Source organism: Anolis carolinensis, unplaced genomic scaffold (genome assembly GCF_035594765.1).
Source record: "Anolis carolinensis isolate JA03-04 unplaced genomic scaffold, rAnoCar3.1.pri scaffold_18, whole genome shotgun sequence".
Lineage (NCBI taxonomy): Eukaryota > Metazoa > Chordata > Lepidosauria > Squamata > Dactyloidae > Anolis > Anolis carolinensis.
In genome coordinates, this window is record NW_026943828.1 from 5,494,881 (window position 1) to 5,522,836 (window position 27,956).

The 27,956-nt window shown below is 43.2% G+C and overlaps 5 protein-coding genes across 8 annotated transcripts in view; 2 read left to right on the forward strand and 3 right to left on the reverse strand.

Annotated features, from left to right (window-relative positions):
* LOC134294684 (oocyte zinc finger protein XlCOF6-like) overlaps nucleotides 1-22,198 on the reverse strand; it is a 196,020-nt gene extending 173,822 nt beyond the window's left edge. The window contains exon 1 of one of the 2 annotated variants that reach the window (XM_062966277.1): nucleotides 22,047-22,108. The gene's annotated coding sequence lies outside the window, so the exon portion shown is untranslated. Of the gene's footprint in view, nucleotides 1-22,046 lie in introns of both variants that reach the window. The other variant, XM_062966276.1, reaches the window with a different exon arrangement.
* LOC134294681 (loricrin-like) overlaps nucleotides 1-27,956 on the forward strand; it is a 676,447-nt gene that overhangs the window by 261,847 nt on the left and 386,644 nt on the right. The window lies entirely within an intron of this gene.
* LOC134294654 (zinc finger protein 658B-like) overlaps nucleotides 1-27,956 on the reverse strand; it is a 334,996-nt gene that overhangs the window by 80,230 nt on the left and 226,810 nt on the right. The window lies entirely within an intron of this gene.
* Nucleotides 45-27,911, reverse strand: LOC134294666 (zinc finger protein 135-like). Of its 2 annotated transcripts, XM_062966259.1 has the most exons (3): nucleotides 27,879-27,911; nucleotides 26,852-27,115; nucleotides 45-2,002 (listed from the first exon to the last, which is right to left on the reverse strand). In XM_062966259.1, exon 3 carries the CDS (start codon nucleotides 1,522-1,524, stop codon nucleotides 163-165), a length of 1,362 nt encoding a protein of 453 aa, XP_062822329.1. In that variant the 5' UTR covers nucleotides 1,525-2,002; nucleotides 26,852-27,115; nucleotides 27,879-27,911; the 3' UTR covers nucleotides 45-162. The 2 variants fall into 2 exon arrangements, with proteins under 2 accessions (XP_062822329.1, XP_062822328.1); XM_062966258.1 differs by lacking the exons at nucleotides 26,852-27,115; nucleotides 27,879-27,911 and adding an exon at nucleotides 18,782-18,917.
* LOC134294693 (gastrula zinc finger protein XlCGF7.1-like) overlaps nucleotides 22,227-27,956 on the forward strand; it is a 43,739-nt gene continuing 38,009 nt past the window's right edge. Inside the window, exon 1 of the mRNA XM_062966292.1 lies at nucleotides 22,227-22,411. The gene's annotated coding sequence lies outside the window, so the exon portion shown is untranslated. The remainder of the gene's footprint in view (nucleotides 22,412-27,956) is intronic.

A 27,956-nucleotide genomic window follows, 5' to 3' on the forward strand; every position in this document is an offset into this window, starting at 1 on the left:
GACAATTAAGGATCTGGGAATAAATGTTATAGAGAATTAGATGATTTAGATACTAATAATTTTATTAAACTAAGAAAGGAAATAAATATACAATTATTAGAATATGCTAAACTCAAATTGATGTCTATTCCATGAAAAGCTCTGTCCACACTCCATGCATTTCTATGGTTTCTTCCCAGCGTGAGTCCTTTGATGGGAACATAGTCCTGAACTTCGAGTAAAGCTCTGTCCACACTCCAGGCATTTATAGGGTTTCTCTCCAGTGTGGGTCCTTTGATGTGAACGTAGTCCTGAACTCTGAGTGAAGCTCTGTCCACACTCCAGGCATTTATAGGGTTTCTCTCCAGTGTGGGTCCTTTGATGTGAACGTAATCCTGAACTACGAGTATAGCTCTGTCCACACTCCAGGCAGTTATAGGGTTTCTCTCCAGTGTGGGTCCTTTGATGTGAACGTAGTCCTGAACTACGAGTATAGCTCTGTCCACACTCCAGGCAGTTATAGGGTTTCTCTCCAGTGTGGGTCCTTTGATGTGAACGTAGTCCTGAACTCTGAGTGAAGCTCTGTCCACACTCCAGGCAGTTATAGGGTTTCTCTCCAGTGTGGGTCCTTTGATGTGAACGTAGTCCTGAACTACGAGTATAGCTCTGTCCACACTCCAGGCAGTTATAGGGTTTCTCTCCAGTGTGGGTCCTTTGATGTGAACGTAGTACTGAACTCTGAGTGAAGCTCTGTCCACACTCCAGGCAGTTATAGGGTTTCTCCCCAGTGTGGGTCCTTTGATGTCTATGTAGATGTGAATTATGAGAGAAGCTCTGTCCACACTCCAGGCATTTATAGGGCTTCTCCCCAGTGTGGGTCCTTTGATGTGAACGTAGTCCTGTACTATCAGCAAAGCTCTGTCCACACTCCAGGCAGTTATAGGGTTTCTCCCCAGTGTGAGTCCTTTGATGTGAACGTAGTCCTGAACTATTAGCAAAGCTCTGTCCACATTCCAGGCAGTTATAGGGTTTCTCCCCAGTGTGAGTCCTTTGATGTCTACGTAGGCCTGAACTATGAGTGAAGCTTTGTCCACACTCCAGGCAGTTATAAGGTTTCTCCCCAGTGTGAGTCCTTTGATGTGAACGTAGACCTGAACTATGAGCAAAGCTCTGTCCACACTCCAGGCAGTTATAAGGTTTCTCCCCAGTGTGAGTCCTTTGATGTGAACGTAGACCTGAACTATGAGTGAAGCTCTGTCCACACTCCAGGCATTTATAGGGTTTCTCCCCAGTGTGAGTCCTTTGATGTCTATGTAAGTGTCCCTTCTGAGTGAAGCTCTGTCCACACTCCAGGCATTTATAGGGTTTCTCCCCAGTGTGAGTCCTTTGATGTCTATGTAAGCTTCCCTTCTGAGTGAAGCTCTGTCCACACTCCAGGCAGTTATAGGGTTTCTCCCCAGTGTGAGTCCTTTGATGTCTCTTCAGCTTTCCATGCTGACTAAAGCTCTTTCCACATTCGATACATTTATATGCTTTCTCCTCCATGTCAACAGTGCTATGTACATTTAATTCCAATAAGGACACTTGATTCTTGTTTTTCCCTTTCTGATTACTCACAGCAGTGGGTTCAAATTACAGGAAAGTAGATTCCATCTGAACATTAAGAATTTCCTGACTGTTAGAGCTGTTCAGCAGTGGAACTCTCTGCCTCAAAGTGTAGTGGAGGCTCCTTTGGAATCCTTTAAACAGAGGCCAGATGCTCATCTGTCCAGGGTACTTTGCGCTTTTCCTGCATGGCAGAGGCCTGGACTGGGTGCCTCATGCAGTCTCTTCCGACTCTATGGTTCTACTCTAGAATCCAAAGTGAATGTAGGAATTCAGCAGGATCAGCCCCTTGAGAGGAATCCTTTTTCCTAGAGGACTGGTTTCCTTCCTGCACTTTGGTTTCCAAATGCCTTAATATCGACTAGAAGCTGGTTCGTTTCCCATCACGGCAGGGGTGGCTCCAGAGAACTCTCACGTCCTGGTCAAGAAAGAAGAAGCAAAAGGTTAGACATGAAGCCGCATACCTCTGGCTCAAGGTAAACAAAGCGAAAAAGGAAAGAAGAAAGGAAAGGTGGAAGGGAGGAAACACAGAAGGACAGGATAAGAGAAGGAAGGAATCATAGAAGGAGGGAACTGAACCGTTTTCCAATATTGGAGGGCCACACCCATTTCATTGGGTCAGACCCAAACGTGGTTAAAGGAACAGAAGGCAGGCAGGCAGGCAGAACTCCGTCCAGCATTCAAGGGTGTAACATATTCTGGATCAGGGGTCCCCAAACTAAGGCCCGGGGGCTGAATGCGGCCCTCCAAGGTCATTTACCTGGCCCCCGCCCTCAGTTTTATAATACAACATTTTAATATCATTTTAATAATATAATATATTGTATATACATATAATATTGATAATAATATTATAATGTTATAATGTTATACAATATAATATTAATAATGCCATATAATAATATTAATTATATGTTGTATATTACATATAATATTACAGTATAGTGGTATAGTTCAATATAGTAATATATAATGCTAATATTGTGCTATGCTAATAATATAATATATTCTATGTACATACAGCTAGTCTGAGTCCCCTTCAGGGTGAGAAGGGCAGGATATAAATGTAATAAATAAATGTAGTAAATGAATAAATAAATAATTTTAGACTTAGGCTCACCCAAAGTCTGAAATGACTTAAGGCACACAACAACAACAACAATCCTAATTAACTTGACTATCTCATTGGCCAGAAGCAGGTCCACACTTCCCATTGAAATCCTGATAGGGTTATGCTGGTTACAATTGTTTTCATTTTTAAATATTGTATTGTTCTTTCATTGTTGTTGTTGTTTTGCACTACAAATAAGACATGTGCAGTGTGCATAGGAATTTGTTCGTTTTTTTTTTCTTTTTCCAAATGATAATTCGGCCCCTCCACAGTCGGAAGGATTGTGGACCGGCCCTCTGCTTTAAAAGTTTGAGGAGCCCTGTTCTGGATCCTGGGTTTCCGTGAATTACCAGCATTGTGCTAAATGCGCAAAGGAACAAGGATTTCTTTATGGATTGTGTCCTTATCTCCCCTGCCACAGGGACCCCCAACTCCGCTTCCTCAGCATCTCAAAGGGTCACTCCGGCCACATTTCCCAAATGAATCTTCCAAACTAACAAGGACCTGCCTTCCCAACTGGCTCATTCACAACCACGTTCACAAATTGAGTCCATGCTGAACTAAGTTCCATTCAGGCATTCATGCATTCCCTCTGTAGAGCCCATGATGAGATGGTATTCTATCTCCCCAAACTCTGGCACCCTCACATGGTTAAGGCAGATACAAAAGAAGGTTTCTAATGGTAACGAATATAATGAATATAATGAAAATAATATAGTGTAGTAAAATAACAGAAAATAAATTATAAAATAACTAGCTGTGCCCAGCCACGCGTTGCTGTGGCGAAGTATGGTGGTATGGGAAATAAAGTATTGAGGAATTGGTGGTAGTTAAGGTCAAGGGTCCCCTGGGCTGAGTGGGTTGCTAGGAGACCAAGTGAACAGAGCTTAGCCTTCTAACTGGCAGCAATTGGATAAAACAATTATTCCTCTCCCTCTAATTAGGACTTTATTTTTCTTTTCTTTTTGTTGTATCAACCTAGAGGCATGGATGAGGGGTTGTGCTGTCAATTTTCGAGGTTGTGGGGTGTTTACTTTTGTTGTTTTGTCCGCTGCCGTGATGCCATCACTCTTTTATATATATAGACTAGCTGTGCCCGGCCACGCATTGCTGTGGCAAAGTGGTGGTGGTATTGGTTAAAAATTGTTGTGTAATTTTTATTTGACGTTATTTGCAATTTTTTTATTAATTTTATTGTAAGTTATATTTTTATTTATTATATTTTATTATTTTCTTGTATTACTTTTAGTTATTTTCTGTTATTATAGTATTTTATTGTATTAATTTTTTAGTGTTTTTAATTATTTTTTAGTGTTTTTATTATTTTTATTGGGTTGCTAGGAGACCAAGTTGGAGGAGCTTAGCCTTCTAACTGGCAGCAATTGTATAAAAACAATTATTCCTCTCCCTCTAATTAGGACTTTATTTTTCTTTTCTTTTTGTTGTATCAACCTAGAGGCATGGATGAGGGGTTGTGCTGGCAAGTTTCGAGGTTGTGGGGTGTTTACTTTTGTTGTTTTGTCCGCTGCCGTGATGCCATCACTCTTTTATATATATAGATATAAATTTAAAAAAGTAGTATAATAATACAATAATATAGTAAAAATAACATAGTAAAACAACAAAAATAATAATAAAAAATAATAAAATAAAGTAATAATGAATAACATATATTCAAATATATTCATCCGGAGTTTCGGGGTGCGGTGTCATCTGTACGCAGATGATGTCCAGCTCTGTCACTCCTTCCCACCTGTCACTCAGGAGGCTGTCCAGGTCCTGAACCGGTGTCTGGCCGCTGTGTCGGACTGGATGAGGGCCAACAAATTGAAACTGAATCCAGACAAGACAGAGGTCCTCCTGGTCAGTCGCAAGGCCGAACAGGGAATAGGGTTACAGCCTGTGTTGGACGGGGTCACACTCCCCCTGAAGACACAGGTTCGCAGTCTGGGTGTGAAGGCCCGCTGGGGGAAAATGGCTATCTCCAGGTCTGGCTACCCAAGCGGCTTTGGTTTACCTTATAATTATACCTCAAACCCCAAAGTAAATACTCTAGAAGCTGATTAAAGATAACCAAAAATATGTTTATTGAAAACAGGAAACAGTCCTTTTAATGTATTAGAAATAATATGAAGTAAAATCACTGAAATTATACAGAAATAAAACTACCCTGTTTCCCCTAAAATAAGACATCCCCAGAAAATAAGACCTAGTAGAGTTTTTGCTGAATTGCTAAATATAAGGCCTCCTCCGAAAGTAAGACCTAGCAAAGTTTTTGTTTGGAAGCATGCCTGCCAAACAGAACACCAGAGCATGCAGGATCGGTAAATGTACATACTATAAAGTGTTGTACATGGAAATATTAGTAACAAGAAATTCTTGATAGGATTCACAGTTTGTCTGGTTATGCTGGTTTGTGATGACAACTACTGTACAGTATATAATAAATGTTCATTTTTTGTTCAATAATAAATGTGAATTCTTCTTCATGGAAAAATAAGACATCCCCTGAAAATAAGACCTAGTGCATCTTTGGGAGCAAAAATTAATATAAGACACTGTCTTATTTTCGGGGAAACACGGTATACTGATTGAGAATGAAAGCTATAGAGACTATAAAGGATTAACACACAAGCTATGAGGAAAGGTAGGTACTATAGGGTAAGTACAAGGCTATGATAAGCACTATCTATAATGACTTTAGTGGTAAATACCAGCTATAGTGAACTATCTATAATAACTCTGAGGTAAACCATAAGGTGATAAGCTATAAGGTAAGTACATAAGGTAAGTACATAAGGTAAGTACAAGGTGAACTATAAGCTTTGCTATCTTTGAGGTAAATACCTAAAGCTATGATGTGACTATAAGGTAAGTACAAGGCTATGAGGTAAACTGTAAGGTAAGTACATGGCTATGATGAACTCTATCTGTAATGGTAAGTATGAGGCTATGAGGTAAATCTATATATATAAAAGAGTGATGGCATCACGGCGACCCACAAAACAACAAAACTACAGGCCCCCCAACCTCGAAATTTGACAACACAACCCATCATCCACGCCTCTAGGTTGATACAACGAAAAGAAAAGAAAAATAAAGTCCTAATTAGAGGGAGAGGAGTAATTGCTTTTATCCAATTGCTGCCAGTTAGAAGGCTAAGCTCCAACTTGGTCTCCTAGCAACCCAATAAAAAATAATAAAAACACTAAAAAAGAATTAAAAACACTAAAAAATTAATAAAATAAAATACTATAATAACAGAAAATAACTAAAAGTAATACAAGAAAATAATAAAATATAATAAATAAAAATATAACTTACAATAAAATTAATTAAAAAAATTGCAAATAACGTCAAATAAAAATTACACAACAATTTTTAACCAATACCACCACCACTTTGCCACAGCAACGCGTGGCCGGGCACAGCTAGTCTATATATATAAAAGAGTGATGGCATCACGGCAGCGGACAAAACAACAAAAGTAAACACCCCACAACCTTGAAAATTGACAGCACAACCCCTCATACATGCCTCTAGGTTGATACAATAAAAAGATAAATAAATAAAGTCCTAATTAGAGGGAGAGGAATAATTGTTTTATCCAATTGCTGCCAGTTAGAATGCTAAGCTCTGTTCACTTGGTCCCTTAGCAACCCACTCAGCCCAGGGGACCCTTGACCTTAACTACCACCAATTCCTCAATACTTTATTTCCCATACCACCAGATTTCGCCACAGCAACGCGTGGCTGGGCACAGCTAGTACTATCTATAATGACTGAATGGTAAGTACTATGTATGATGGTAAGTACACAAAGCTATGGTGGTAAGTACAAGGTGAACTATAAGCTTTGCTATCTTTGAGGTAAATACATAAGCTGTAAGGTAAGTACGTGATTTATGTTGCCTGTTTGAATTTGCCAGGTCAAAGAACCCAGACCAATTCTAAGACCTATCTCTAAGGTTTTTCTCTGGAATGGCAATTGGAGGGGGAAAAGCCTCTAGAGCAGGGGTCCCCAAACTTTTTTAACAGGGGGCCAGTTCATGGTCCCTCAGACCATTGGAGGGCCGGATTATAGTTTTTTTTAAAAAAAAGCTATAAACAAATTCCTATGCGTACTGCACATATCTTATTTTGAAGTAAAAACAAAAACAAAAAAGGAACAAATACAGTCTCAATGTTAATAATAATAATAATCATCATCATCATCATCAAAATAATAAAGAGGGTTGGAAGAGACCCCTTGGGACATCTACTCCAACCCCCTTTTGCTTTTGTGCATCACATCATAATCAAAGCACCCCTGACAGATAGCCACCCAATAACAACAACAACAACAACACCATAATAAACATGGTTGGAAGAGACCCCTTGGGCCATAGAGTCCAACCCCTTTCTCCCTTTGTGAACCAAAACATAAAGCACCCCTGACCAACAACAACAACAACAACAATAATAATACACTAAAAATCAGGGTTGGAAGAAATGGCTAGCCTTCAAGAAAAATGAATCCACGGCACACATCTTTCCCTCCTCTCTCGTTCTGTGCAGGCCTTCCTCAGCGGTAGCGAGGAGGAAAGGAGGAAAGGCCCACGCCTTTTCCTCGCCCCGTGAGGCCCTTCCTCGACAGCGGGAAAGGTGCGTGCGTGACGAGGAAATGGCGTGCGCCTTTCTCACTTCTCTCACCCCACGCGCACCTTTCCCACTGCCTTCCTCGACGGCGGCAGCGGGAAAGCTGCCCGCGAGGCGAGGGAGGAAAGTCACATGCCTTTTCCTCGCCTCGTGCAGCTCTTCCTCGGCGGCAGCAGCAGCGGGAAAGGTGAGTGCAGGGCGAGGAAAAGCCATGCACCTTTCCTCCCTCACCCTGCGCTCACCTTTCCCGCTGCCTCCCTCAGCAGCGGCAGCGGGAAAGCGCCCCACGCAGCGGGGGAGGAATGCCTTTTCCTCCTCCCGTGCAGCCCTTCCTCGATGGTGGGAAAGCTGCCCCTGGGGTGAGGGAGGAAAGCCGCACACCTTTTCCTCGCCCCGTGCGGCCCTTCCTCAGCAGCGGCAGTGGGAAAAGTGCCTGTGGGGCGATGGAGATAAGAAAGGCATGTGCCTTTTCCTCCTTCTCCACACTACACGCACCTTTCTTGGCGGAGGAGGAAGGAGCCACCACCGCGGGGGGCGGATAAATGGCTCCGATGGGCCGGATGTGGCCCGCGGGCCGTACTTTGGGGACCCCTGCTCTAGAGATTAGCTCCCAGGCTGAACCATCTCATCCAAACCTCATCCAAGGGGAGTCCCAAGCTCCACCCCCAAAATGAGAGCCAATGGAACATTCCTCCCAAGAACAGCAACCAGGAAATAAGCAAGGGAGGGAAAGCCAAGTAGGACAGCACAATTACAAATAATAATATTAATAATAATATATTTCTTAGACCCCGCCTCCATCTCCCCAAGGGGACTCGGGGCGGCTTACGTGGGGACAAAGCCCTAAAAACAACAGTTGACATAGGCATAAAAACAGTACAAGTTACAAAATTAAAATACATAACAAGAACCAAACCATTTTAAAACTTTAAGATAAAACACATAACATATCAATTAGACAGGGGAGTGGGGCTGTTTAGGATTACGTGGGAGGGGGGCTGACTTGAATAGTGAAAAGTGAAACATGAATCGTGGAACCAGAGTGGGGTAAAGTGTTGCCCTGTTTTCCCGAAAATAAGACAGTGCCTTATATTAATTTTTGCTCTCAAAGATGTGCTAGGTCTTATTTTCAGGGGACGTCTTATTTTTCCACAGAGAAGAATTCACATTTATTTTTGAACAAAAAAATGAACATCTATATCTATATATATAAAAGAGTGATGGCATCACGGCGACCCACAAAACAACAAAAGTACAGGCCCCCCAACCTCGAAATTTGACAACACAACCCATCATCCACGCCTCAAGGTTGATACAACAAAAAGAAAAGAAAAATAAAGTCCTAATTAGAGAGAGAGGAATAATAGTTTTTATCCAATTGCTGCAGTTAGAAGGCTAAGCTCCGCCCACTTGGTCTCCTAGCAACCCGATAAAAATAATAAAAAACACTAAAAATTAATACAATAAAATACTATAATAATAGAAAATAACTAAAAATAATACAAGAAAATAATAAAATATAATAAATAAAAATATAACTTACAATAAAATTAACAAAAAAATGCAAATAAAGTCAAATAAAAATTACACAACAATTTTTAACCAATACCACCACCACTTTGACACAGCAACGCGTGGCCGGGCACAGCTAGTATATAATAAAAGTGAAATCAGAGTATGTATCAGCGTTTTGATTGGCCTGGCGGAATATGTGCTCGCGTTTTGATTGGCCGCCACTATCCCAGGCCACTGAGACCAACAGGAATGACGGATCTGCACCAAACTTGGCACACTTCATCCCCACGATGCACTTTATGACCTGCTGCCATTTGGGGGAGGATGGACCACAGATGATGGGATTTGCAGTACTTTCAAACACTTGAACTCCCACAGACTACTGCAATGCCCACCAATGATAGAAATGGACCAAACTTGGCACACAGAACTCCTGTCGACCCCTTTACATCCTGATGTATATTGGGGCAGGATGGACCAAGGATGATGGAATTTGCAGTACCTCCCCTCACTTCTTGAGACTACAGCAACTGCCACAAATCACACAACTGAACCAAACCAGGCACACAGATCCCAAATGACACACTTCACATGCTGCAGCAGTTTGACGGAGGGTGGACCAAGGATTATGGGATTTGCAGTACATTCATCCAATTCACCTCCCACAAACCACTGTGATGCCCATGAATGACAAAACTGGATCAAACTTGACACGCAGGTGCAGGGTAGCCCACTTTACATCCTGGTGCAATTTGGGGGAAGAGGGACCGTGGATGAGGGGACTTACAATATCTTCAGTCACTTCCTGGGACTACTGTGACCCCCACCAATGACTGATCAAGACCAAACTTGGCACATAGAGCCACCATGGCCCACTCTACATCTTGGTGAGATTTGAAAGAGCTTGGACCTTGGATGATGGGACTTGCAGTATATTCATTCACTTCCTGAGACCACTGTCACCCCCATCAATGTCTCATCAAGACCAAACTTCAAACAGAGAACACCCATGACTCACTCTACACCCAGGTGCAGTTTGGAGGATGATGGACCATGGACGATGGGACTTCCAATACCTTCACTCACTTCCTGAGAGCACCGCGACCCACACAAATGACTGATCAAGACCAAACATGGTACATGGAGCCCTCATGACCTATTCTACATACTGGCTCTGTTTGGAGGGGGATGGACACTGGACGATGGGACTTGCATATGGGAGTTGGAGCTCACCCGCACCCACTGAACCCAGCTGACATTGGATATAGGCTACACTTGGAACACAGGCAAACAATGCCTTTCTCAAATGACCCGGGCATCGCCGGCTCTCCAAGCTAGTTTATTATATACTGTACAGTAAATGTCATCACAAACCAGCATAACCAAACTGTGAATTCTATCAAGAATTTCTTGTTACGACCGTTATTTCCATGTACAACAATCTATGGTACGTCCATTTACCAATCCTGCATGCTCTGGTGTTCTGTTTGGTGGGCATGCTTCCAAACAATAACTTTTCTAGATCTTACTTTTAGGGGAGGCCTTATATTTAGCAATTCAGCAAAACCTCTACTAGGTATTACTTTCAGGGGATGTCTTATTTTCAGGGAAACAGGGCAGGAGACAGCAAGGCGATTTGGACTGTATGGTGAGTGCAGCTGATTAATCAAAAGCACATTCAAGCTTTTTGGGAATGTGGTTAGGGTGGGTGCTAGTCTGAGCTCCTTGGGGAGAGAGTTCCAGAGCCGGGGGGCTACCACGGAGAAGCCCTCTCCCTCGTTCCCACCAACCACGTTTCAGATGGTGGTGGGAGTGAAAGGAGGGCCTCCCCGGAAGATCTGCGAGCCCACGCTGGTTTATAGGGAGAAACGCGGTCACGAAGATAGACAGGACCCAAACCATTTAGGGCTTTGCAGGTCATGACCTGCACTTTGAATTGGGAATGGAAACTTATTGGCAGCCAATGGAGCTGCTTCAGGAGAGGCGTAGTACTGTCAGGACCCAGGCTGCAGAGCACCAATAACCTTACACAGAGGCCAGAATCTATCTAATATCTTTATTATAGAAATATATAAAGTCAATAAAAACAAGTGAAGAATAAAGTTCAGAAGCAGACCTTCCAGATGAGGTCAAATATAGTCCAGAATTGTATTGTCCAATATAAGATATTAGAGTCCAAAGTTATAATCCACTTGACCGAAACACACACTTTGCCAAGCAATAGTGTGGGGAATGACAGAGTCTTTAAGGTCCAATGTAGCTTGACAACTAGGCTAGAAAATAAACTTGATTCTTGGCTAGATCAAAGACTTGGAACGAGGCAAACACGAAACATGAACAGAGTCCAAGGAAGTCCGTGAAACAAGGCAAGGCTGGAAACTTGATCCGGGAAACAAGGAACTGGGGTTACGAAGTCCACACACGATCTCTCTCCTCAAGCTGATCAATTGACTCCGCAAAGTTCCCCTTGTGTCCAGCACCTATATTGGGTCTTGTTTTCCCGCCAACAGAACACTTTCCCCAGAGAATGAGAAGCGAAACCCAACTCTGTCCAGATGCATGACTCCTTAGAATTTCCCAAGGGAAGCAGACCTAATCAGCTAGTTGTTTGGCAGCGATTCTCAGGCTCCGGCGATTAGCCTCCCTGGCTCCCCTATCTCTATTATAATTGTCCCTCCGGGAAAACAGGGGGGAGTTCTGCCCAAGGCCTGTTTGGCTACATTCTTGAGGACAAACATCCTCCAGGTGGAGAGGCTCCGATTCTGGCTGAAACGGCGGAAATCCCATGTTTTCCTCTTCGTCTGCCACAATAGTACTAGGAACAGGACTACAAGGCCCATGAGTCATCACAAGTACACTCCCTGGAACTAGCTCCTGTTAACAATCTGGCTGCCGACCTTTGTATCAGCAGCATTTTCTGGGCCGTTTTCAAAGGCAGCCCCACGTAGAGTGCATTGCAGTAGTCCAGTCTTGAGGTAACCAATGCGTGGACCACCGTGGTCAGGTCAGACTTCTCGAGGTACGGTCACAGCTGGCGCACAAGCTTTAATTGTGCAAAGGCCCTCCCAGCCACCGCCGACACCTGAGAATCAAGCGCCAGCGCTGATCCCAGGAGGACCCCCAGACTGTGGAGCTGTGTCTTCAGGAGGAGAACAGGTGGCCACCCTACACCCCGATCCGACGTGCGACTGGCCTGGAGGACCTCTGTCTTGTCAGGATTAAGCTTCAGCTTGTTTGCCCTCATCCAGCCCATCACAGCGGTCAGACACTGAGTCAGGACACGGGGGGCTTCCTTGGAGTCTGGTGGAAAAGAGTAGTAGAGTTGAGTGTCATCTGCATAGAGATGGCACCGAACCCCGAAACCCCGGATGCAGGTGATTACCTATAAAGCCCTATATGCTTCGGATCCAACCTGTCTTCGAGACCGCATCTCCTTCTAGGTCCACCACCATCTCAAATACAAGAGAAAGGGGGGGGGGTTGCGTAGGTGGCTCTCCGGCTCTAAAGAAATCAGATTAGCCCCCACACTTCAAGTCTTTTGGGTGAGTTTAAAACAGTCCTTTGATCCGGATTAATCTCTGGTCAGCTTGATGAACCACTGCTCCGCAGTTGGATGGTTACGGCAGATAGCCGGCCTTCTGCAGGTTCTATTGCGTTTCAGGAATTGTTATAATTTCATACTCTTACAATTTTATTAGTGGGATTTTATATACGCTGTTGATTTCACTTATGTCTTTGTATTTATACTTGTGTATTGTTGTTTAAATGCGGCACGTGGAGTGCTTCTGTGGGCTGCCCAGAGTCCCTTAGGAGAGATGGTGGCAGGGTACAAATAAAGATTTATCATCATCATCATCATCATCATCATCATCACATCAATTGCTCTACTATGATGGTATGGGATACAATGAAAGCAGTAGCCAGAGGAATTTTAATGAAGAACAACGTAATTTAAAGAAAATAACAAGAAAAAAGATTAGAATTGGATATTAAGGAATTAGAGATGAAAAGGATAAACAAAGCTATATAAAAGCATTAGCAATGAGAAAACAGCTAGCAAAACATGAGTTAGAAAGGACTCAAAGAAATTTGAAGTTTTTAAATGGAGAATACTTTGAATACAGTAATACAGAAACTCTAGATTATGAGCCAAAGCAGCACACGTTAGAAAGGGAAGAAAATAATACCATCCATTAAAGACAAAGAAGGTAAGAATCATACAAGAATGGAAGACAAAATATTATTTATTTATTTATTTATTTATTTATTTTTCAAACTTATATGCCGCCACTCCCCTAGGGCTCGGAGCGGCTTACAAGAACCGGCTAAAATCAACAATTTAAAAAACATTTTAAAAACATCATTTAAAAAAAAATCTTTAAAACATCCTAAAAGCACCTTTTAAAACATCAGCAACAGAACTCAAAAGCCTGCCGAAACAGGTGTGTCTTACATGCCCTGCGGAAGGCCAACAAGTCCCGCAAGGCACGGACTTCAGGTGGCAAGGTGTTCCACAGAGATGGCGCCACTACTGAAAAGGCTCTGCGTCTAGTTGCAGTTAGACGCAAGGTCTTAAAACTGGGGACTTCCAGCAGGTCTTGGTCCTCAGAACGGAGGGATCTCTGGGGTTTGTAAGGGGTGAGGCGGTCCCTCAGGTACATCGGCCCTGGACCATGTAAGGCCTTGAAGGTAAGCACCATCACTTTGAAAGTGATCCGGTGCTCAATTGGTAACCAGTGCAGCTGCCGTAAGATTGGTGTTATGTGGCATCTTATGGGGACTCCCGCAAGGAGCCGGGCAGCTGCATTTTGCACCAATTTGAGCTTCCGGATCACCGACACAGGAAGGCCAATGTAAAGGGCATTACAGTAATCCAGTCTCGAGATGACTGCAGCCTGGATCACCGTAGCCAGGTTGTCCCTAGATAGATAGGGGGCTAGCCGTCTAGCCTGCCGAAGATGAAAAAAGGCAGTTTTGGTAACGGCGGAGACCTGGGCCTGCATCGTCAGTGAAGGGTCCAAGAGGACTCCCAGACTCTTTACTAGTGAAGACGGGCGTAGCGCTTCGCCATCCAGGGTTGGCAACTGGATATCCCCACTGCCCGGTCGGCCCAGCCATAGGAACTCCGTCTTTGCTGGATTCACCCTCAACCTACTGGAACGCAACCATCCAATAATGGCCTCGAGGCACTGGTGAAAACTGTCGGGTACAGACTCCGGTTGGCCTTCCATCTTTAACACAAGCTGAGTGTCGTCAGCATATTGATAACACTCGAGCCCGAAATCTCGGACCAGCTGAGCAAGTGGTTGCATATAGATGTTAAACAACAGAGGGGAGAGAATGGCCCCCTGAGGAACCCCACAATGTAGAGGGGACCTCTCAGAGACCAGGCCCCCCCTCTCCACTTGCTGTCCACGGTTGTGAAGAAAGGAGGCCAGCCAATTTAAAGCTGTCCCCCTAACTCCAGCAACGGCAAGGCGGTGGGTCAGAAGATTGTGATCGACTGTGTCAAATGCTGCTGTGAGATCCAATAACACAAGCAACACCGACCCGCCCCGGTCAAGCTGGCATCGGAGATGATCTGTGATGGAAACCAATACAGTCTCTGTCCCATGCCCCGCACGGAAGCCAGACTGGAAAGGATCCAGTCCGGCTGTGTCGTCTAGGAACTGCTGCAGCTGCACCGCTACTGCCCTCTCAATCACCTTGCCCAGAAATGAAAGATTCGAAACTGGGCGGTAGCTGGAGGGAACCAAACGATCTAAATCTGGTTTTTTCAGCAGAGGAGAGACCACTGCCTCTTTTAATCCCTCTGGAAAGACTCCTTGCTCAAGGGAGCTGTTTATTATCTTCAGCAGCGGGTCACGTAATCCCTCCAAGCAGGATTTTACTAACCAAGAGGGACACGGGTCAAGGGAGCAAGTGGTCGGTCTAGCTGCAGCTATGAGCCTATCGAGACCCTCTGCGTCCAGTGGGATGAACTGGTCGAGGGTGGGCCCAGCAAGTGGCCACGGAGTCTCAAGTTCTCTCATTGTATCAGTTGTGGCGGGGAGGTCCCGGCATAGTAGTGAGATCTTGTCAGCAAAATAGCTTTGAAAAGCCTCGGCTGAAGGGGTCTGATCATCACTTTTTGGGTTGGTAGGAACCGTCGTTAGAGATCTAATTATTTTGAACAATTTTGCCGGGCGTGAGCTGGCGGACTCTATCAAAGAGGCATAGTATACTCTCTTTGCTTCGATGGTAGCATGCTCATAGGACTCCATAAATGCCCTGTAAGCTGATCTCGAAGCTCTGTCATGAAGTTCTCGCCACACGCCCTCTAGCCGTCTCTTTTCCCGCTTCATCGATCGAAGTTCCTCGGTGAACCAAGGAGACCAATTTCGGCGGGGTTGGAGAGGGCGTCTAGGGGCGATCTCGTCGAGTGCATTGGACAGCCTGATGTTCCACATGTCCACCTGCACATCGATTGAGTCGCTGACAGGCTCCAGATCCTTCAGAGCATTCTGGAACCTACTAGGTTCCATAAGTCTTCTTGGGCGAGCTTTTCCAAGATCTTGCCAAGAACTATACTCGGCAAAAGAAACCTCCAAAAGTAAAATAGAGGAATATATTGAAAAATATTGGAAAAATAAAGATCTAGGAAACAGATACATTAGTTATGGAACAATTAATTCCAGAAAAAGAGACTGGAAAAATTATAGATAATTTAAAAGCCGGGAAGACTCCAGAAATGGATGGGCTGGGACCGGAATATTATAGAAAAATTAAAACCATATTAATACCTAAATTAACAGAATTATATAATAATAACAGGAGAGAAGATCCCACCATCTCGGGAACAGTCTCTGATTATGTTAATTTTGAAACCTAACAAGGACCCAACAGAACCCGGATCACATAGACCCATTTAGTTAATAAATCAAGATGCTAAAATTTCAACAGAAATTATGGCAAAAAGAATGAATGAATTTATATATATATATAAGTATATCAATGAAGATCAATGTGGTTTCATAGCAGGGAGACAAATGTCAGTTTAATGGGTAGGGTTCTAAATATACTTCATAAATTATTTAATTATCAGGAAAAGAAATTTTAAAAATGAGTCTTTAATTAATTTTCCCCCTCCTGTTTTAAATACTCAATTAAATATTTGGGAATAAATGTAGCAAAAATTAAAAGTTATAGAGACTAATAATTTTATTAAATGAAGAAAGGAAATAAATATAAAAAATTTAGAATACGCTAAACTCAAATTATCATGGTTTGGAAGGGTAGCATTGATACAAAGTAAAGGAAAGTCTGAAAAGAATTGGTATAATGAACAGAGTGACTCCCTTATATAAATACTAGCTGTGCCCGGCCACGCGTTGCTGTGGCAAAGTGGTGGTGGTATTGGTTAAAAGTTCTTGTGGAATTTTTATTTGACGTTATTTGTATTTTTTAAATTAATTTTATTGTAACTTATCTTTTTTATTTATTATATTTTATTATTTTGTTGTATTATTTTTAGTTATTTTGTTATAGTATTTTCTTGTATTAATTTTTTAGTGTTTTTAATTATTTTATTGTATTATTTGTATTTATTTTATTTTTTATTCTTTTATTAACACTGGGCTGAGTGGGTTGCTAAGAGACCAAGTGGGCGGAGCTTAGCCTTCTAACTGGCAGCAATTGGATAAAAACAATTATTCCTCTCTCTCTAATTAGGACTTTATTTTTCTTTTCTTTTTGTTGTATCAACCTAGAGGCATGGATGAGGGGTTGTGTTGTCAAATTTCAAGGTTGGGGGGTCTGTAGTTTTGTTGTTTTGTGGGTCGCCGTGATGCCATCACTCTTTTATATATATAGATAAACTTTATACCTAAACTTTATTGGCCATGCCATACTGTTGCACTGGACCCGCCTGGCAGCTTCTAGTTGAACCCCAACACTGAACCCTTGGCCACTGTCTCCTGGCCTGCTTGTGAAGTATCTTGTCATTGGTTCCTAAGCCTGTGGTTCATTGATTGATTTGCACTATACTTATGCTCATGATTGTATTACGTTTTGTTGTTGCCTGGTTTTAAGTTGTGGTATGGTGTCCTTATTGGAAACTGCCCTGAGTCCCTTGAGGAGATAAATAGGGCGGTATATGAACAAAGTTTTATTATTGTTGTTATTATTCATTTGTACCCTGCCACCATCTCCCCGAAGGGACTCGGAGCGGTTCACAAAAGCACACAATTGTGCAGAACACACAGTAAGGTCAGGATTTTCCCGTGACATGAAGTCCAGTCCTGCCCGACTCTGGGGTTGGGGCTCATCTCCATTTCTAAGACAAAGAGCCGGCATTGTCCGTAGACACCTCCTAGGTCATGTGGCCACTGGCATGACTGCATGGAGAGCTGTTACCTTCCCGCAGAAGAGGTACCTATTGATCTACTCGCATTTGCATGTTCTCGGACTGCTTATTAATTTATTTCATGTCAAAAGCATTGCATAATAAATAAGTTTAAAAGTGATAAAATAAAGGAATCACAAGTAGCTAAGTAGTTTCGAATAATAATAACAACAACTTTATTCCCACCACAATCTCTCTCCCCGAAGGGACTCAGGGCAGCTTGCATGGAGACCAAGCCCAGCATAAATAAGGACTCCAGGTCACTTTTATGAGAGTCCTCAGATGTTTTTTCAAACCATGTTTTATTTGTAATGTGATTTACTATGTTTTATAGATATATAGGGCTATGTCTGTTTTTATTGTTGCTTTTATTGTTGCTTTTATTGTTTTTATTGCTATTTTAAAGCCAAAAGTGTATTGTTTTAATCTATTTTTGTAAACCGCTCCGAGCCAAACCGGGAGTAGCGGTATATAAGTTTAATAATAATAATAATAATAATAATAATAATAGATCTGTTTTGTATTTATTGGTTTTATTACAATGTTTGTACCATTTGGGCTTGGGCCCATGTAAGCTGCCCCGAGTCCCTTCTGGGAAATGGAGGCGGGGTATAAAAATAGAGTTGTTGTTGTTGTTGTTATTATTATTATTAAAACACAATTAAAAACATATAACAAATAAACAATACAATGAGAACAACTGAAACAAGAAAAAGAAAAAGAAAACATAAAACTACATAATCGCTTCCCTCTGGTTTTCCTCTTCATGTTCCCTGTCCTCTCGGCACAAGTGTCCTTGATGGGAGTTGTAGTTCACCTGCCTCCAGCCACACTGGGACCCCCACTGACCATGGACTGGGACCAGACTTGGCCCAGAGAAGCCCCATCACCCACTGAACAGTCTGCAGGGATTTAGGGGAACGGACCTTGGTTCTGGGAGTTGTAGTTCACCTGTAGCCGAGAGCGCTGAACCCAGCTGAGGTCAGATCTGGACCAGACTTGGCCCAGAGACCCAATATGGCCAGCTGTGCATGCAGGCCTGGTTTCATAATAATTATAATAATTATAATAATTAGCCCAGGAGCAAGCCATCAGAACAAATGCAATTAAGGCCAAGATCCAAAAATCAGCTGATGACCCAAAATGCAGACTCTGCAAGGAAACTGACGAAACCATGGATCATATCCTCAGCTGCTGTAAGAAAATCGCACAGACAGACTACAAACAGAGGCACACATCTGTGGCCCAAAGGATTCATTGGAACTTATGCCTCAAGTCCCACCTCCCAGCAGCAAAGAACTGGTGGGATCACAAACCTGAAAACGTCTTGGGAAATGAGCACGCAAAGATACTGTGGGACTTCCGAATCCAGACTGACAAAGTTCTGAGACACAACACACCAGACATCCTGGAAGTTGTAGTCCTCCCTCCCTCCCTCCCTCCGCCAGCCAAGGACGGGCCTGGCCCACACTCCCGCCGCCAACCGGGCCCCTCCGCCTCCCCCCCGGGCACCCCGGCGAGCCCCCTCCCTCCCTCCCTCTCCCCACAGACCTCTCTCTCTGTCGGTCTCTTCCTTCTCTGCGCCATCCGCCGCCTTCCTTCCCGCCTCACAGACACAGACCAGGCCTCAGGCCAGGCGAGGCGTCGCCATCTTCTCCTTCGTCTTCCTCCTTCCCCGGAGCCCGCCCCCGCCCCTCCCATTGGCTGAGCCCAGGACGCCCCGCCCACCGGAGGCCCCCCATTGGCTGGCTGCCGCTCCCCCTCCTTTGATGGACGGGCGGCAGGGCGGGGCTCCTGAGCAGAGTTGCCCGACGTCACACCCTTTAAGTCCTGACGGAGTTTCTGGGGGAGAACCGGGCATGATGGGAGTTGTAGTTCATCCCATTCCTTATGCCTTTTGGACAATAATAAAAACACTGACTTGCTCAAATAACCTGGGCAACGCCGAGTTGTTATTATAATAATATTATTAATAATAATACTGTTACAAAATGTTATTATATAATATTATTATCAAATATAGGAGCCTCCGATGGCCTAGGGGATAAAAGACTTGAAGGCTGGGCTGCTGACCTGAAGGCTGCCAGGTTCGAATCCCACCCGGGGAGAGCGCGGGTGAGCTCCCTCTGTCAGCTCCAGCTCCACGCGGGGACAGGAGAGAAGCCTCCCGCAAGGACGGTAAAACATCAAGACATCCGGGCAACGTCCCCTGGGCAACGTCCTTGCAGACGGCCAATTCTCTCACTCCAGAAGCAACTCCGGTTGCTCCTGACACGGAAAAAAAAAACTTGGTCTCCTAGCAACCTCCTCAGCCCAGGGGACAGGCAGATTTAGGCCTCACTTAGGCCTCTTCCACAGATTATCTAATTATCTAATCCTCTGTTTTCTCAGGGCCACAGACAGTAGAAGCACATAAAATATCGCAAACAACACCACTCTGAAAACAAGGGAATTCCACACAGGAAACAATCAGGGCCAGCTAACACCTCCCAACAAAGTATTCCCATCATCAAAGTCTGGCAAATCCTGTTTTCTCAGGGCCACAGACAGTAGAAGCATATAAAATATCGCAAACAACATCACTCTGAAAACAAGGGTATTCCAGACAGGAAACAATCAGGGCCAGCTAACACCTCCCAACAAAAAATTCACTCAGGGAGGAAACAGCCAGGCTTTAAAGCTGCAAGGCCATTGCATCCTAATCATTTTTCCTAATTGCAGCATTCATACTTGCCTCCAACAAACAAAAAAAACCATGCAGATATACTGTATATTCACAACCTTTAGGAAATAATATCCCCTGATGGCGCAGCATGTTAAAGCGCTGAGCTGCTGAACTTCTGGACCGAAAGGCCACAGGTTTGAATTGGGGGAGCGGAGAGAGCCCCCACTGTTAGCCCCAGCTTCTGCCAACCCAGAAGTTCGAAAACATGCAAATGTGAGTGCATCAATAGGTACTGCTCCGGCGGGAAGGTAACGCCGCTCCATGTAGTCATCCCACATGACCTTGGAGGAGTCTACGGACAACGCCGGCTCTTCGGCTTAGAAATGGAGATGAGCACCAACCTCCAGAGTCAGACACGACTGGACTTAATGTCTGGGGAAAACCTTTACCCTTGACCTTAACTACCACCAATTCCTCAATACTTTATATCCCAGACCACCAGACTTCGCCACAGCAACGCGTGGCCGGGCACAGCTAGTAAGAATAATAGATATAATAATAATAATAATAATAATAATAATAATAATAATAATAATACATCACACAGTCCTGTCTATCTTGTTTGCTGTGTCATAATAATAATAATAATAATAATACATCACACAGTCCTAGACACTTGGGAAGTGTTCGACTTGTGATTTTGTGATACGAAATCCAGCATGTCTATCTTGTTTGCTGTGTCATAAATAATAATAATAATAATAATACATCACACAGTCCCGTCTATCTTGTTTGCTGTGTCATAATAATAATAATAATAATAATAATAATAATAATAATAATACATCACACAGTCCTAGACACTTGGGAAGTGTTCGACTTGGGATTTTGTGACACGAAATCCAGCATGTCTATCTTGTTTGCTGTGACATAATAATAATAATAATAATAATAATACATCACACAGTCCTTAGACACTTGGGAAGTGTTCGACTTGTGATTTTGTGACACGAAATCCAGCATGTCTATCTTGTTTGCTGTGACATAATAATAATAATAATAATAATAATAATAATAATAATAATAATAATAATACATTACACAGTCCTAGACACTTGGGAAGTGTTCGACTTGTAATTTTGTGACACGAAATCCAGCATGTCTATCTTGTTTGCTGTGTCATAATAATAATAATAATAATAATAATAATAATAATAATACATCACACAGTCCTAGACACTTGGGAAGAGTTCGACTTGTGATTTTGTGACACTAAATCCAGCATGTCTATCTTGTTTGCTGTGTCATAATAATAATAATAATAATAATAATAATAATATACATCACACAGTCCTGTCTATCTTGTTTGCTGTGTCATAGTAATAATAATAATAATAATAATAATAATAATAATAATACATCACACAGTCCTAGACACTTGGGAAGTGTTCGACTTGTGATTTTGTGGCACGAAATCCAGCATGTCTATCTTGTTTGCTGTGTCATAATAATAATAATAATAATAATAATAATAATAATAATAATAATATACATCACACAGTCCTGTCTATCTTGTTTGCTGTGTCACAATAATAATAATAATAATAATAACAACAACACATCACACAGTCCTAGACACTTGGGAAGTGTTCGACTTGTGATTTTGTGACACGAAATCCAGCATGTCTATCTTGTTTGCTGTGTCATAATAATAATAATAATAATAATAATAATAATACATCACACAGTCCTAGACACTTGGGAAGAGTTCGACTTGTGATTTTGTGACACGAAATCCAGCATGTCTATCTTGTTTGCTGTGTCATACAATAATAATAACAATAATAACACTAATAATAGATGTCTGTTTCCATCCCTCTCGGGACCCAAAGCGGCTGAGAAGGTCTGAACATGAGGGAAACAAGAGAGCAGGTGGATCCTAGAGACACAACGGGGCGGACAGAGGAAGGGACACCACTGGGGAGACCTCCAAGCCCGTGAGGCGTCCCGTGGAGACCCGTCTTGGGCGGAGAGGATTCTGGGAGCTGTAGTCCCCCCTCCTTCCCTCACAGCCCGAGGCAGGCCGGGCCCTCCGCCTCCCCCCCGGGCACCCCAGCGAGAGAGCGAGCCTCCCTCCCTCTCCCCACAGACCTCTCTCTCTCTCTCTCTCTCTCTCGGCCTCTCCGTCCTCTTCCCTCCGCCGCCTTCCTTCCCGCCTCACGAACACAGACCAGGCCTGAGGCGAGCCGGCCGCCATCTTCTCCTTCGTCCTCCTTCCTCGGAGCCCGCCCTCGCCCCCTCCCTCCCTCCCATTGGCTGAGCCCGGGATGCCCCGCCCACCGAGGCCCCCCATTGGCTGCGTCCCGCTCAGCCCTCCTTTGACTGACGGGCCTTGTGTGGGCCTATTGAGGCCTGTGAAGCCACGGACTGGGAGTTGTAGTTCGCCCTCAACCGGGGACACTGGGACCCCCACCCAGGATGGGCCCGGACCGCCCTCGGCACACGGAGCCCCCAAGGTTGCATTTACGTTGCATTTCCTTTATCTTTCAATGTTTTTTATTTTATTAATGGAATTTATCCCATTTTGTTGTCGAAGGCTTTCATGGCCGGGATCACAGGGTTGTTGTATGTCTTCCGGGCTGTGTGGCCATGTTCCAGAAGCATTCTCTCCTGACGTTTCGCCCACATCTATGGCAGGCATCCTCACAAACCTCTGAGGATGCCTGCCATAGATGTGGGCGAAACGTCAGGAGAGAATGCTTCTGGAACATGGACATATATTCCTCACAACCTCTGAGGATGCCTGCCATAGATGTGGGCGAAACGTCAGGAGAGAATGCTTCTGGAACATGGACATATATTCCTCACAACCTCTGAGGATGCCTGCCATAGATGTGGGCGAAACGTCAGGAGAGAATGCTTCTGGAACATGGACATATATTCCTCACAACCTCTGAGGATGCCTGCCATAGATGTGGGCGAAACGTCAGGAGAGAATGCTTCTGGAACATGGACATATATTCCTCACAACCTCTGAGGATGCCTGCCATAGATGTGGGCGAAACGTCAGGAGAGAATGCTTCTGGAACATGGCCACACAGCCCGGAAGACATACAACAACCCTTATCCAATTTTGTATTTCTCTCTCATTACAACTTAGTTCCTCCTTCCACATTTCTGTCAAGGTATTTTTATATATATATATATATTGTATCGATTTCCTGTGATTGTTTTGTAAATGTATCCCACGGTTCCTTTATCTTTATCTACTTTCCATTTTATTCTTTTATCAAGATCTGTCTCTGGGATTTCCTTGCTCTTCCATTCTCTTAACCAGGGGTCCCCAAACTAAGGCCCGGGGGCCGGATGCGGCCCTCCGGGGTCATTGACCTGGCCCCCGCCCTCAGTTTTATAATATAATATATTGTATATACATATCATATTGATAATAATATTATAATGTAATACAATATAACACTAATAATACCATATAATATTATTAATTATATATTCTATATTGCATATAATATTGCTAATAATATTACAGTATAGTGGTATAGTTCAATATAGTAATATATAATGCTAATATTGTGCGATGCTAATAATATAATATATTGTATATACATATAATATTGATAATAATATTATAATGTAATACAACATAACACTAATAATACCATATAATATTATTAATTATATATTCTATATTACATATAATATTGCTAATAATATTACAGTATAGAGTGGTATAGTTCAATATAGTAATATATATTGCTAATATTGTGCTATGCTAATAATATAATATATTGTATGCACATATAATTTGTAAGCCACTCTGAGTCCCCTTTGGGGTGAGAAGGGTGTGATACAAATGTAGTAAATAAATGCAGTAAATAAATAAATAATAAATAAATACATTTTAGACTTAGGCTTGCCCAAAGTCTGAAATGTCTTGAAGGCACACAACAACAACAACAACAACAACAACAATCCTAATTAACTTGACTATCTCATTGGCCAGAAGCAGGAGCACACTTCCCATTGAAATCCTGATAAATGTATGTTGGTTAAAATTGTTTTCATTTTTAAATATTGTATTGTTCTTTCATTGTTGTTGTTGTTGTTGTTTTTGCACTACAAATAAGACATGTGCAGTGTGCATCGGAATTTGTTCGTATTTTTTTTTCAAATGATAATCCGGCCTCTCAACAGTCTGAAGGATTGTGGACCAGCCCTCGGCTTAAAAAGTTTGAGGACCCCTGCTCTTAACTTTTTAGATAACCCTCTCCATAATCACCAATTTAGCTCCTCCCATTGAATTACTGTTCCGTCGGGTTTCAGTATGTCCTGGATCTTTGTTGCAAATACATCTGACCACAATACGTAATCAATTAAAACATCATATCCTGATATTAAAAAAAAAAATCTAATTAACATATCAAATTGAAGGGGAAACTGGTCCTTCAAAAACCCAACGGGATCTTGCCAGCTGTAGATAAAATCAACACCGAAGCCAAAATAGGTCAGAAGCAAATTTTCACAGTTTATTCCTTCTGATCAGAAGAAGGCGGACAGTTAGCATAGCATAGCGATGCCATTAGAAAACACTGGCAATTAAAGGGGCTTTTTATAGCCTCACGATTACATCAATTACATCAGCCAACTTCTCATTGGATACATCTTCCTGTACATGCAACAATTGATTGGGTGACATAGCATTACACGAGGTGTCCACGCATGCAAGCATAGCTACTTCCTATTACAAATATGGTATTATTATTTTGTAGAAAATAAAATATAATCATAAAACAGTGATAATAGAAAATGTAATAATAATAACATAAAATATAATAATATATAATAATAGAAAATAAAATACAGTAGAGTCTCACTTATCCAAGCTAAACGGGCCGGCAGAAGCTTGGATAAGCGAATATCTTGGATAATAAGGAGGGATTAATTGGCAATTAAAGGGGCTTTTTATAGCCTCACGATTACATCAATTACATCAGCCAACTTCTCATTGGATACATCTTCCTGTACATGCAACAATTGATTGGGTGATATAGCATTACACGAGGTGTCCACGCGTGCAAGCATAGCTACTTCCTATTACAAAAATGGTATTATTATTTCGTAACTTTCCTGTTTCCCACTTCTCTCTTCTTGGAAACGACCTAATCTTCTTGCCAGGGAGTTTACTGGAAACATCTGGTCCTTGTTTCCTGTTTTCCCCGGTCCTACTCTCAAATGGAAACCAGACGGCCTGTTTCGTAATAAACACATATTTCTTTCGCCTCCTCCTTTTCTCTTTGGCAGTTTATCCTACGACCCCCCCCCCCTCAAAATGAAACCATTTAAATACTTAAAGCAAGCACCATTTAAAGATAGCCATAACCTCTGTCTACTGAGGTTCTCTGTCAATCATCAGAATATTTATCAGACTGGCCGTGCCTATTCTCTTTCCTCTTCCTTCGAGAGTTCTTGGAGAACGGGAGAAGTCCCAGCAGATTGGAGGAGGGCGAATGTGGTCCCTATTTATCTTCAAGAAGGGAAAAAAGAACGACCCAAACAATTACCAATGTCCGGTCAGCCTCACATCGATACCAGGCAAGATTGTGGAAAAGATCATCAAGGAAGTGGTCTGCGAACACTTAGAAACAAATGCGGTCATTGCTAATAGTCAACACGGATTTACCAAAAACAAGTCATGCCAAACTAATCTGATCTCTTTTTTCGATAGAGTTACGAGTTGGGTCGATACAGGGAATGCCGTGGATGTAGCGTACCTGGATTTCAGTAAGGCCTTCGACAAAGTCCCCCACGACCTTCTGGCAAGGAAACTAGTAAAATGTGGGCTAGACAAAACTACGGTTAGGTGGATCTGTAATTGGCTAGGCGAACGAACCCAAAGGGTGCTCACCAATGCGTCATGTTAATCCTGGAAAGAAGTCAAGAGTGGAGTACCATCAGCAGGGCCGTCCTGAGTCCGGTTCTGTTCTTAGACGAAGGGTTAGAAGGCACGATCATCAAGTTTGCAGACGACACCAAACTGGGAGGGATAGCTAACACTCCAGAAGACAGGAGCAGAATTCAAAACGATCTTGACAGACTAGAGAGATGGGCCAAAACTAACAAAATGAAGTTCAACAGGGACAAATGCAAGAGACTTCACTTCGGCAGAAAAAATGGAAATCAAAGATACAGAATGGGGGACGCCTGGCTTGACAGCAGTGTGTGCGAAAAAGACCTTGGAGTCCTTGTGGGGAGGAAGATGAACATGAGCCTACAATGTGATGCAGCAGCTAAAAAAGCCAACGGGATTCTGTCCTGCATCAATAGGGGAATAGCGTCTAGATCCAGGGAAGTCATGCTCCCCCTTATTCTATTCTGCCTTGGTCAGACCACACCTGGAATCACACTGTGTCCAATTTTGGGCACCACAGTTGAAGGGAGATGTTGACAAGCTGGAAAGCGTCCAGAGGAGGGCGACTAAAATGATTAAGGGTCTGGAGAACAAGCCCTATGAGGAGCGGCTTAAAGAGCTGGGCATGTTTAGCCTGCAGAAGAGAAGGCTGAGAGGAGACATGATAGCCATGTACAAATACGTGAAGGGAAGTCATTGGGAGGAGGGAGGGAGCTTGTTTTCTGCTGCCCTACAGACTAGGACACGGAACAATGGCTTCAAACTACAGGAAAGGAGATTCCACCTGAACATCAGGAAGAACTTCCTCACTGTGAGAAAGGCTGTTCGGCAGTGGAACTCTCTCCCCGGGGCCGTGGTGGAGGCTCCTTCCTTGGAGGCTTTTAAGCAGAGGCTGGATGGCCATCTGTCGGGGGTGCTTTGAATGCGATTTCCTGCTTCTTAGCAGGGGGTTGGACTGGACGGCCCATGTGGTCTCTTCCAACTCTACTAGTCTTATGATTCTATGAAAATCCTCCATGAAGTGTCTTACGTTTGTAATGAAATAAGACAGCTGTTTGGGGTCCCCGTTGAACTTTGCCCGAAATTCTCCCTCCCCAGGCATTTGGCTCCTTCCCGACAGGCCCGTGGGGAAAACTGATGTCCCCTGCCGCGGCATCTCGTCCTCATCGTCCTGTGGACCCTCCCCGGCCAAGGGACGGGGTTCAGTGCCTCTCCCGGGCAGCCCTCTCCTCTGCTCCCGTTGCTCGACTGTCGCCCTCCAGGACTCGTTTACCTGCCGCTGCATCAGATCCATCTGTCGAGAGAAAGTTTCTTTTTTTTTTTTTTTAAATGATTTTTATTGAGTTTCTACAACACATAACCATTAAAAACTACGACAACCAAACCCCCCCCCCCCAAAAAAAACCCACACATACACATTTACATACATATTGTACTTCCCTTCTTCCCTTTCGGGGATCCATTTAAGTCAACTTTATAATTGTTTTTCAGTCCTGATTGTATTGGTATATCCAAATTAATTCTTCCGTAACAAGGCTTGTTTCTTACTGCATGTCCATATACTTTTTATATTGGTCCCAGTCCGTCTTTTTTATTGGCTGTCCTCTATGCATCTTCAGTAAAAATGTTAGTTCATCCATGTCCCTTATATCTTCAATTTTCTCAAGCCATTCTTCCTTCCCCGGAATTAATTGTGATTTCCAATGTTTTGCATAGATAATCCTTGCAGCTGTATTAATATATGTAAATAATTTATCGTCGTTTGCATTAAATTTTGTTTCTGAGTCTGTCAAATTTAGTAAATAGTATTCTGGTTTCATTGGAAATTTTTTCCCTAATATTTTCTGAGATTCTGTATGTATCATTTTCCAGAATTTACCAACCTCGTTGCATGTCCACCAAACATGATAGTACGATCCAATGTGGTCTTTACATTTCCAGCAGAAAGTTTCAAACCTTTCCTCCATCGCATCTAATCTCCTCTCCATCCTTCTCGTCTCCGGGGCTCCCTCTCCGTCTCGCTGCCAATCGCCTCCCATCTGGATCTTCCGTCTCACCGTCACTCCCCTGCCTGCGGGTAACGGGGTGGAGGTCAGCGGCTTCCACGACGGGTCCGAGGGGTCTGCCCCCCCTTC